General features: G+C 55.5%; 1 protein-coding gene across 1 annotated transcript; it reads right to left on the reverse strand.

Annotated features, from left to right (window-relative positions):
* Nucleotides 1-1716: 1716 nt before the first annotated feature.
* On the reverse strand, nt 1717-3786 carry HES1 (hes family bHLH transcription factor 1). The gene is made up of 4 exons (XM_071437755.1): nt 3549-3786; nt 3369-3464; nt 3200-3287; nt 1717-2467 (listed from the first exon to the last, which is right to left on the reverse strand). Exons 1-4 carry the CDS (start codon nt 3654-3656, stop codon nt 1983-1985), a joined length of 777 nt encoding a protein of 258 aa, XP_071293856.1. The 5' UTR covers nt 3657-3786; the 3' UTR covers nt 1717-1982.
* Nucleotides 3787-11588: the final 7802 nt, after the last annotated feature.

An 11588-nucleotide genomic window follows, 5' to 3' on the forward strand; every position in this document is an offset into this window, starting at 1 on the left:
CAGTTTAAAGGCATTTGCTGCACCTGAAGGAGAATTCCCACACACAATGATCCACAGACCCACAGCCTGCATTTGTCATCCCAATTTGTCATGGGCTCAGTGAACTGGCACCAAGAGCACGGCTCTTGGGAATTGCTCTGATCCCCTTAAAGCTCACAAACTCAAGCAGATCTCTCATGTCAACAGGCTGTGGGATAGAGTAAACAGAGAAAGCTTTGGAGAAACCGGCCCAAGCATGCCGTATCTGCTTTATACTAGGCTATTTAAACTCCATTAGCAAATAGGTTCATCTTGTCTTTCACTCTGGGATCTGCTGTATGTTCTCCATTAGCCTACAGCAGAGTCTCTTTTTTCTAATGTGCTTTCCAAACCAACTGCTTCAGCAGAAAAGGAAGACTCTGCTCATATGGAACAGCATTCACTCTTATAGGTGATGCATGACTGGTCTACATCAGCTCCACACAAGCCATCCAGCAACAGGAGTTGGTCTGATGTAATTCTGAGACAGGTCCTATGAGCACTTCTCTGAACAAAAGGTGGGCTCACTCCAACCCTCAGTATCTCCAGTGCAGAAAGGTGACACTCTGGCTGGTGGACGGGAAAGAAAGCTCAGCCACTGCTTATCCCAGGCACATACCAACCCTCTTCCCAGGATGTATTTTCAGATCAGGTGAATATGTTTCTTAACCAGGAGCAAAGCTGGGGAGTCAAACCCCAGCAGGTTTAATCCATCTGGTCTCACTCTCCCCAGCTTTCATTTTCCCAGCACCTGGATACAGTCAAGCACCTGGCTGATCCAGACAAAATCCAACAAGCTTTTGCAGCAGGATTTGGACAGAAACCCCAGTGGATCCTGGCACATCTTAAAGCTGTCCGCTCTGAGTTAGGACTTGTTAAGAAGGGCCATGCAAGCTGTAACCTGAGACTGCTGCTCGCCACTATCTATGGCTTGCATCTTGCCTGGAAACGGGGCATCCTCAAGTCACAGGGGTCAGCTGCAGCTCATGATTACAGAGTCCTTGCAGCCCCACATTACTCCCTCGACCACGTGTTTTCCATATAACAGCAGAGGAAATGCCCAACTCTATCAAAACCACATGCAAAGCATTAATCATCAAGCAGAGCTTGGCTGCTGCTCAGGGTCGGGAACAGCTCTATGCTTTTAAGTCCAGGTGGAGGTGGTGCCCAGCGCCTGCTGCAGCCCATCAGCCAGGAGACAGGAGCACTCGTGTCAGGCTTGTCCTGCGGAGAGCCACTGCTTTTGTAACTCGAGAAGCTGGCAGGCACCGCTCTCTCAATCAACTGACTGGAGTCACTTGCAATTTACACTACAGCCGGGGAAGCAGGCTCCTCCGGGTTCAGGGCAGGAGGCTCACCCGGGCAGCTCCATGTCTTGCTTTACACCACACCAACTCCATCAGCCCAAGGTGCCAGAACAGAGCAGAGGTGAGTCCCATAGCACATTCACCAGCTCTGCAAATACAAGCTCCTTTTAACAAGTCTGATTAATTGACCTGCTCCCAAAGAAGCAGTAATTACATCTGCCCCAGGGCAGGGAGAGGGACCAGGTGATTTCACAAGACAGAGGGGACAGAGGGTCTGAGTGACAGCTCCAGCCTGGCGAACAGGACAAGGCAGCCCTGGAGCAGCAAGATCCACAGGCAGCCAGGAACTGGGGTCCCTCCTACGCACACATGCCAGAGCTCAAATTTTCTCCAAAGGCCTTCCAAAATGGAAGGGAAACTTTTATTTTAAGAGCATTCAAAAAAAAAAAAAAACCCAACCAAAAAACAAACCCCCAATCTTTGGTGTCACATAAGGAAAGGGAGGAAAGGAAGAAAAAAGATCTCGTGTAAAACACGAAACACTGTCAAGGGAGTGCTATGGTACAAAGGCACAATCCAATATGAACATATAATCTATGTACAGCCGTGCCAGCAGCACGGGGTGCATTGCCAAGTCCAGTCCGGTGCCCACCACCCTCACCAGGGTCTCCAGACTGAGTCGGCCGTGCCAGGTGGCGGGCCTGGCGGCGAGGCAGCAGTGGCAGCTGTGGGTGGGCCACCATACAGAGGCAGCACAGCTCCACCCGGAGCAAAGGCGGTGCTGGGGATGAGGAAGGCAAACTGCCCATCAGAGGCAGGCAGCAGCTGGAAGCCACCGTACACCTTGGCTGCATCGGCACCTGGCTTGCAGGGCATGCCCGGGAGCGGCCCCACGCCCCCGCCTGGAGGAACCAGGGGCGGCCCAAAGGCTGCGGCCGGTGGCAACGGGGGCGGCGGGGGGGGCGCAGGGTAGTTCATGGTGTTGATCTGGGTCATGCAGCTGGCCAGGTGACCCAGGAGCCGGGTGCGCACCTCAGTGTTGACGCCCTCGCAGGTGGAGAGGAACCGCGTCACCTCGTTCATGCACTCGCTGAAGCCGGCTCGGTACTTGCCCAGGACTGTGGGGTCTGTGCTCAGGGCAGCTGTAGGAGGAGAGAGGCACACAGCAGTCAGCAGGCTCCACAGGGAAGAGAGGTGCACAGCCCACCAGCATTGCATCCTACAGCCCCTCTGAGCTAGGAATCCAGATGGGGAAAGCAGCCCCTCTGGCAGTATGTCTTGTGTTTCCAAGTACCAAGATTTCAGATGGAGAGCACAGCCCCTCTGCTACCAAGTCCACCAGCACCAGGGACCCGGGGGGGAACAGATAAGTCCCAAGAATCTCCTTATGTCTCCACATACCAGAGACCCAGGTTGGAAACACAGTTCTTCCAGTGGCTCTTGTGCCTCTCACACCCCCAAAACAGATCCATGTGCAGAGCACAGCTCTACTAGCAGAGGGAACTCAAACTGGGACTGTGCCCTCCAGCACCAGAAATGCACAAACAACACCATGACCTTCCCAGCATCTCCTTATTGGGGAGACTAGCACAAACCATGATGCCCCTCACCACCCCCAAGTAGCAGGGATGGAGTGCTGTGTCACCCATGCAAACAGGATTCAGGTGCGGAGCCACTGGCACCAGGAATACGGGTACAGAACACACTATCCCCCCCCCTCCATCACTCCCCGGGGATACAGGTGCAGAGCCTGGTGCTCCTGCAATCCTCTCTACCGAGCAGAGCAGGCAGGCCAAGTGTGTGATGGTCCCAGCCCCCGTGTTGCAGGCAGCGCCAGCCCAGCTCCCTCTCTCCGGTTCCCCCTCGGGACTCACCAGTCATCTGGGCTCGCTGGAGGCTCCGCAGGTGCTTCACGGTCATCTCCAGAATGTCGGCTTTCTCCAGCTTGGAATGCCGGGAGCTCTGCGGGAACAGGCGGTGCTCAGACCGGCCCGGCAGCGCCGTTTGCCCCCGCACCCCCCGCCCCGACCCCCCTGCGCTTACATCCTTCTTCAGCGCGTCCAGGATGAGCGTCTTCAGCTGCCCTAGGCTCTCGTTGATGCGCGCCCGCCGCCGCTTCTCCATGATGGGCTTGGAGGACTACAAGAGAGGCGACAGTCAGCGTCCGGCACGGCTCCGCACGGCGCTGCCCGTTCCGTCCCATCCCGTCCCAGCCACCCTTACCTTGCGATGCTCCGCCGCCGTCTTCGGCTTGTCGGGCGTCGCATTGACGCTGGCGGGGGTGGCGGCCACCGGCGAGGCGCTGCTCTTCTCCATCAGGTCGGCCGGCATGGTGCGCCGCCGGGGAGAGGCGCGGCGGCGGCAGCAGCAGTGGGGGCCGGGCCGGGCCGTGAGGGAGCGCTCGGGGCGGCGGCGGCGGGGCCGGCGGGGCGCGGGTGCCGCGCGCCCTTGGCCGCCCCTACTTATATAGAGCGCGCCGCACGCGCGCGGCTCGTGTGAAACGTCCCCCGCCGCCGTTCCCACACTCGCGCCCAGCCAATGGGCGCCGCCCGCACGCGGCCCCGCTCGTGGACGGCGCCCGCCCATTGGCTGCGCGCCGCGCGGCGGCCGCCGGCCAATGGCGCGGGGCGGGCGGCCGCGGTTTAACCCCTTGGGCACCGCCCGCGGCGGGGGGAGCGCGGGGAGCGCCGCGCTAATTACCGGGTTAATTGGCGCCCGTGGCAGGCGCGGCCCCGCCCGTTCCCCTCGGGGACCGCCGGCCCCGGGGCGGGCTGCGCCGTGGGGGGCCGCGGCCCTCCGGGGTGATGGCCGGGACGCGGCGGGCCGGGCCCAGCCGTGGTGGCCGGAGCGCAGCTACTGTGCGCGGGGGCTGCGGCTGAACCGCGGGGCGCGCCGCGGCGGCTGCGTCCTCCCGCGGTGCCCGGAGCATTGCCGCGGTCACCCAGAGCTCCCCGGGGCAACCCAGGTCTCCCCACAGCAGACCGGGTCTCCCCCCGGTCGCCCAGGTGTCCTCACGCCCGGCCGGGCAGCGCCACGCGGGGCTGCCCCTGCCCCCGCAGGTGTGCCCGGGGCTGGGCGGGGCCGGTGCCCGCAGCAGCGCGGGGCGCGGGGGCGCGGGGGCACACTGTGGCAATGGCACACTGTGGCAATGGCACACTGGCAATGGCACACTGGAGCGGGGGCACACTGGAGCGGGGGCACAGTGGGGCGGGGGCATACTGGGGCGGGGGCACCGCAGGTTGTGCTGCCCGGCCCGCACGCCGGGCTGGCGGCGCGGGCAAGGACGCGGTGTTGCGTGCGCTGACATCGGGGACACAGGCGAAACCGCAGGGAGGGAGGTGGCTGTCCCCCGGGCCTAGCCCAGCCGCCCTGCTGCCACCTCCGGCTGGTTTGGACAGATTGTGGGTTACTTTAAAGAAAGAAAAAAAAAAAAAAGAAAAAAAAAAAAGTATTTTGCCTGGGGACTTGAATCCTTTTTTTTTTCCCCTCCGCTTGACTGACTTTCTCACACTCCTATTCCCATAGTCTGCCAGCTAGGCCTGAGTCATCCTGCCAAGAACTAGACCTGGCCTATTCAAAAATGTGCTCACTCGCTCTTTCTCTGTCTCTCTCTTTTTTTTTTTTTTTTTTTTTTTGAGTATACACAGTAATGTTTTTCCACCTCCTCTTGTACCTGATCTGCACCTGTACAGGGCCAATCCCACACGTATCACCCGATCTTGCCTTTTCAGAGACCGTGAGAAAAATAAAGTTCAAGAAAGAAGAGACATGTTTGCAGATCTCACCGGTGCAAAGCCCTCGTCCCTGCAGAGGCTTGCCTGCTGAGCCTTCAGAGTTTAAAAAAAGAAAAATAAATAAAAAGGAGAGTGTCATGTTTAAAACTGCGGAAAAGTACAAATCCAGGCTTTCTTTTAGCTCCTTGATAGAGCCACAAGCCCTTTGATTTAGAAAAAAAAAAGAAAATAAAAAAAGAAAATAAAAAAAGAAAAAGAAAAGCAACCTTCAGCATGCAAGGTTTAACTTCAGATGAACAATATTTGGCGTAAGTTTCAATTATCTCGGCAGCTGGACAAACTCGAGTGAGGAAAAGACTGAGACTGCACTGGGAAGTCAGTGCCGAAAAGCACTTTCACACTTAGCTTCGTGGGGAAATTGGAGACAACACATTAGCCTGAAAACTGCAGTCTGTTTTTAGAGAGCCGAGAAACTCTCCGCTGGATCAATATTTTTTCTAGTGCTGATACTTGCATATATTGGTGGGGAAGAAAGTTATGACAATTGCTGAGCCGGTGTTCCCTCTCCCTCCTGCGGGGATTTGCAAAGGGCTGAGGAAACGCGGCGCTGGGCAGCCCAGTCCCTCCCGGCCGGAGTGAAACAGGCTGCAATTATGTCTGTGTTTGTGGTAGCCCAGGAGCTGCAAACCGCCTGTAATTGCCGGCAACAGGTCGGTGTCTCTGTGGGACGGGAGCGGGGCAGGCAGCAAGAGCAGGCTGTCATTAGGGCTTGCCAGCCCTCGCCCACACCTGGGAATGGCCTGGCAGAGCTCCCCTTGCTCGCTGCAGGGCCTGCCGGGTGCCTGTCCCTTCTGGGCTGTGTGGGGACCGAGCCTCCAAAAGCGTCTGCTTCGGCAGAGCCTTCTGAGATCCAGCAGCGAGTGCTGCCCGGGCGGCGGGAGCAGCGACAGCGCCGTGTCCCTGCTGCACATCTCCTGCTCCGCCTGCCGCTGCCAAATGCCTTCATGTGCAAGGGTTGTGATCTCCAAGCGGAAGCACGTATACTTGTGAATTCCCCGGGGATCAGGGGAGGAAGGGGAGGATTTGCATGGAAGGATGTCTCTGGAAGTGAAATGGCTGAGGCCAAGTTTAGGCTGGAAGGCGGTGGTGAGGAGGTTTTTAACCGCTGAGGGGGTCTGGAACAGATCCTCTGGGCATCTCTAGCCCCGCCTTCTCTTGTGAAAGAGGTGTCAAGGGGGATGTGAAACCCTGAGATAAGGGACTGCCCCAAGGACTGGGATGTCCCTTGTCCCACAGTCCTCCCAAAATGTTTTTGCTTTGCTCCGGCAGTCATCTTGGATTACAATTTGGGAATTGTCCAAAACAGATTTGGGAAGAACCTTTAGACAATGCATTAGGGCTTTACTGACTGGCAGAACATCTTGGAGGAAAAATGTGCTGGCAAGAAAATTTAGACTAGTCCTGGGCATGGGCCCAGGGGTGGGAAGGAATAAAATAGGATGCTGCTGCTGGTGCAGCACACAGGAGGTGAGGAGGTGGCAGGGTTGGCTGTGCCTGCTCTCTGGTCCTTTAGGAAGCAGCCAAGATGAGCAAAATGTGCTTCTAGAGATCCAAGTGTTTTAATATCCAAAGCTTGAAGGATCCTAGGAAATACAGAAAATAGAAACCAAGTTGCTTGTAAGAACTGGGTTGCAAGCTGGATCCCAGGGATTGCATAGCAAGCCTTTCCTCTTTGGGTCACAGGCTGAAAACCTAGCCTGGCCACAGCTCAAAGCTGTCACCACCCTGAAGGCTGGAAAACAAGTGCTGAGTCTCAGGGACATGTCCCTGGCACAGGTGTCTCCTCTGGACAGCCCTGCACACATGCCTCTGCTCGTAGTTCCCATCCCAGAAGCAGTTGTGCAATCCATATCCAACCAGCTCCCCTGGGAGGAGTGATCTCAGAAGCTTTGGGTGCAGGTTTCAGGATTTATTTCCCCTCTGTAAACGTTTGCCAGGTCTTTGGAACAAGGTCACTTTCAAACTGACTTCCCAACAAAGCTCCCTAGATGAATCAAAGCTTTCATGGACGTTGCTCCCCTACACACCAGGTCTTTGTAGTGAAGAGGGCAGCTTCTGTGCAGCAGTGTCACTGCCTGGCCCCCTCGATGGCAGGAGCAGCTCATTTTGAGGCAGCAGCCTGGTTTTATGGCAGGTCCTGCCCTGTTGCTCCATTGGGAACCCATTTCCCAAAGGCCTGCTGAGAGCTGGGGTCCCAGCTCTGCCAGAGAAGCCTCGGGGTGGGTGCTTGTGTGGCAGCTGCTCCCCAGAGCTGGCCTCTTTCCGCTGTTCCCTGGCTGCTGCTGCAGAGGAGAGGCTGAAGTGTTTATCCATTTTACTCCTCACTGTGTGAGTCAGGCTGGGTGTGTTTGGGGCAGCTCTGGCCATTCTGCAGTGACACCCCCTTGTGTGGTGGGAGCATCCTGGCCTCCAGGAATTGGGGCCCTTCATTCTGTTGCCCACACAACCAGGAGAATGGTGCACACATCCCTGGGAATGGTGCAGGAAACTGTGGGATGAAGAGGCTAAAGCTTTGCTTGAGTAGCAAAGTGCCAGTCTGAGAAACTCCAGAGTCACTAAGGACAGACAATGAAGAGCCATTTTCATCTCCCCAGCCCATCCCAGCCCAGGCCAGAGCACAACTCTGTGCTGAGAAAGGCTCTGGGACAAGAGCCAGGATACCTGGATCTCTTGCTAAGCTGATTCCTCTTGGCAGGCTCCTATCCTGCTGAACCAAGGAAACGCTGCCGGGGAGCTGGCGGGGAGGGCATTTTGGCAGCTGTGAAATGCCACCCATGTGGATGGGAATTCCCTTCCTGATACCCACGGCATTACTTCAGAGGTTGCTGGTTTGGCTAGAGCAGCCACAATGTGCTCATGGGCATGAGATGGTGCAGCCCCAGCTTTCCCCCGTGTGCCTTTCCAGAGCCCCAGCTCCAGCCTGGTCCTCTGCTGGCAACCAAGGCTGGGTGTTGGCAGGCACTGCAGCTGGGAACAAGCTCTGGGAACATCCCTAAATTTCCTGTGGGGCTTGGTCTGGTATCTGGCACTGCTGCTACCAGCCAGAGGCTGTGAGTTGCCTCATACCCTTCTCAGAGATGCTCTTTTCATACAACATGCCCAGAGTTCACCAGACCACTGGTTTGCAGTCTGCTGACCGTGACAGGGCAGTCCCACTCCAGTACAACAGCCAGCATCCTTGGCAAGATACAAGAGCTCCAGGCAGAGGGACAGACAGCTGAGCCTGCATCCCTCTGAGAACCAGAAATAAATGCACAGTCACTGCCACGCTGCAGGAGGGGAGCAGGAGCATCTCTGCTCTCGCTCACTCCCTCTGTGGTGGGAGGTGTTGGCAGTGAGAGCCGAGTTATTTATTTATTAAGATCCCACTTGTGTTGCTGCCTGAGGCTGCTGGTCTCTGTGCTGGAGCTGTGGTGCTTGCGTGCTTGCAGGAAATGGAAAGACTGCAAGCTATGAAGCAGGAGTACATACATGAAAACACTGTGAGTTGGCAGTGGTGGGGCTGGAGAGGGCATGAGGGCTCACAGGCACAGATGTCCCTGCCCCAAACACTGAGCAGAAGGAACCCTCCTGAGAGCCAGAGGAAGGTGGGTGTGCACCAGCTGCGCATCCTGAGTCCAGTCTCCAGCCGTCTTGCTGCAGCACTCGTGTGCTGAGCCCTCTGTGATCCCCGACATGCTGTGGCTGCAGGAAACCCTGCAGGCTGTTCCAGAACATGGCTTTTAAGTCAGATCAGCCCAGCAGTGCGGTTTGCAGCCCAGCTGTGCGCAGCTGGCTCGGCACAGCCAGGGGATGGGAAGACGTGGGCGGGAGCGTGGCGAGGTGGGAGTCTCGCCAGCTGTCCTCAGCACAGGGAGCCTCAGAGCAGGCTGGGCGTGTCAGCCTGCCCTCAAATTCCCAGCACACAAGCCCTTTTCTGTGCCCCCTCTTCCCTCTTCCCCTGGCCCTGCTGGCACCTGCAGCCAAGGGCGGGTGGGAGCCTTGGCATGTGGCTCCCTGGGGACTCAACCTTCACCGACTGCAGGCTCATGAATCCCACAAGGCCAGCCCTTGGCCACAGTGTCTGTGCTCTTCTGCAGAGTGATCAATCATATTTTCCAACAGAGTTCCTTTTCCTTGGTATTAATCAGTCCAAGAAAGCAGCCTGGACTGATCGCTGCCATTGAGCTTTCTGCTAAATTTACCAGCTGATCACCACCTCTTCTCTTCATGCCATGAATTGGCAGCAGGGAGTGTGTTGTGTAAACTTCACGTTATCCTCAAAACTCTGGCAACCGCGATGATGCAGCAGGAAAATATTTGCAACCTTTGGGAGGTGCTGCAACAGGCAGCCCTGCCTGGCACTGGGAAGCTCTGCTGAGGGCAGGCAGGCCAGGAGTTGTGTGCCCCACCAAGGGTGGGGACAGATGTCTCAGCCTCCCTGGTCTGACCAGGTCCTGAAGCCCTTGGGACACCAGGCATTTCCCCTTGCCAAATAGGACTGGTCACAACTTGCCAGCCCTCCCATTTCCATTATTCCTGTATCCATTTATTCAAGAAAACATGGGATACTTCATGGTGCAGTGCTTTCCTACTACAGAGTGGAGCCTTTGCAGCGCCATCATCTTTCTTGATGTGTAAGTAGATGGACTCTGATAAATCCAGGGTACAATGAATCATTTGCACTTGGTGCCTGATCTCCCTGGTGTCTTTAGTTTTTAGTTTGGCAGCCTTATGGAGAGAATTAGCCTATCTCACAAATATTGAAATGTATACATAATCTGAATCCTGTAAAATCAATATTCATTATTCCAGGTGACAACAGAGCTCAAATTAGTCCTTTAGCTGTATCAAGAGTATCAGGATGATCACATGTTACTCGGATTAGCGACTCCTGCAGCCGCATGGCTTCACCCGCGTGGGCAGGGCGGCAGGGCACGGTGCTGAGGTGCGTGGCCAGGAGGATCCAGGAGTGGATCCCGCCCTGCCTCCTGCCCGCGGCAGCCCTGGGAGCCGCCTCAATTGCGCCAGAGCCCAGCCGTGGCAGCAGGTGAGGTGATGGGGCGGCGTGCCAGGGGGACACAGGGACGGTGGATTTTTGTTTGTTTTTCTGCCCAGGGCAGGCAGTGGGAGGAGGGGATTTGAAATCCTCGGTTAGCACACTTTGACAGCAGCGCAGGGTGTGTGCTAGAATGGAATGGTTTCTCCCTTATTTTTCTTTTCCTGCTTGCTGATGTGTAGCCAAAGCTCCCCATTAGCGCTTTGGCCGTTGACAGGTGTTAGTAAGGGGTTGGATTTTTGGAAAACTCCTGTGCATTTTCCATTTGCTTTGTCTGGTGCATGGCTGCACATGTGCTGGTCCAGAGCTGTGTGCGTGCCCTGGTGCCAGAGATCGTGCTGGAGAATCATCCTCATGTGGGCTAATGTGAGATCTCTTGCGAGCTAGTCAAGAATTGATGTGTTACTAATTGCTGTAATAGAAAATATTATCCTTTAGAGGATGTTGTTGTTTTATAAACAAGGGGATAATTTACAGTTCAATTGCTTAAATCATACATTAATTGCTATGTGTAATGAATAAATACATTTGCAAGTACATTTAATTTGCACAGTTTCCAGAAGTCTAGACATTAAGATCATTATTTGATAAGTAATCTGGAATGTCGTATGAAATGACATTTATTTTCACATGATGAAATATCCTGAAATGAGATTTTGAGATCCTTGTCCTTCCTTCCCTGCAATGAAGGGCAGTGCTGTCATCGGCTGCCTCAGAAATGTGTCCAGGCTGCCTGGGAACACAGGGGAAGGCAGGAATCCTCCAGGAGCGACACAGAGTAGAATAGCAAACTTAGTTTTATGCAGATACAAGTTTCTAATATTACAGAATGTAAAGAGGTAATATAGAGCCAAAAATGGGGGATGTCTGTAGCAGCCTGGGAGGCTTCACATCAGTGCTAACTGATGGCAGGATGGCTGTGGGGTTCTGAGGAGCATAGGGAGTACCTGAGGAGGTGAGTTGGAGTATTGGTGATGAAAGGGAGGCATTAGTGCTGCTGCCTGGGCACTGCTGAGAGCTCAGCCCAGTGTGAGGATGCAAGCAGAAGCAGCAGCAAATAAACCCAGCAAAGGGGGCTTTTGCAGCCTGCTGCTGGTCACACATGCCCGGTGGCTGTTGCTTGCACCACGGGAGGCTGCAGGGATCTGTGCAGGAATCTGTGTCCTCTTCTCCAGGGAGCGAGGAGCCCTCCCTGCTGCTGCCTGCTGCTGGAGCTGGGGCTGGCTGCTGCTGCCCAGAGTAAGAGGCCCTGCAAACAGAAGGCACCTGTGCTTCAGTTGCTGATATTGAATAATCTTGGGCTACTGGTGCCCTTTCGCAGGCCCATATCTTTATTGGAGGCTGTTAAAGCCAAACCTCCCAACAGCAATAACATGACTACAAAGCATTCTAAGAATAAAGTACGTGGGAATAGGGGAGATACTGAGATCC

This window comes from Agelaius tricolor, unplaced genomic scaffold, assembly GCF_023055355.1.
Source record: "Agelaius tricolor isolate 1412-34295 unplaced genomic scaffold, bAgeTri1.0.p SCAF_12, whole genome shotgun sequence".
NCBI classification, from domain to species: Eukaryota; Metazoa; Chordata; class Aves; order Passeriformes; family Icteridae; genus Agelaius; species Agelaius tricolor.

Excerpts from the sequence above, each read along its gene's own strand:
- HES1 (XM_071437755.1), bottom strand. The coding sequence starts at position 3,656 with ATGCCGGCCGACCTGATGGAGAAGAGCAGCGCCTCGCCGGTGGCCGCC. Across the intron at positions 3,465-3,548 it reads CGGCGGCGGAGCATCGCAAG|TCCTCCAAGCCCATCATGGA; the intron begins GTAAGGGTGGCT and ends CCTCTCTTGTAG. Across the intron at positions 3,288-3,368 it reads TGGACGCGCTGAAGAAGGAT|AGCTCCCGGCATTCCAAGCT; the intron begins GTAAGCGCAGGG and ends CTGTTCCCGCAG.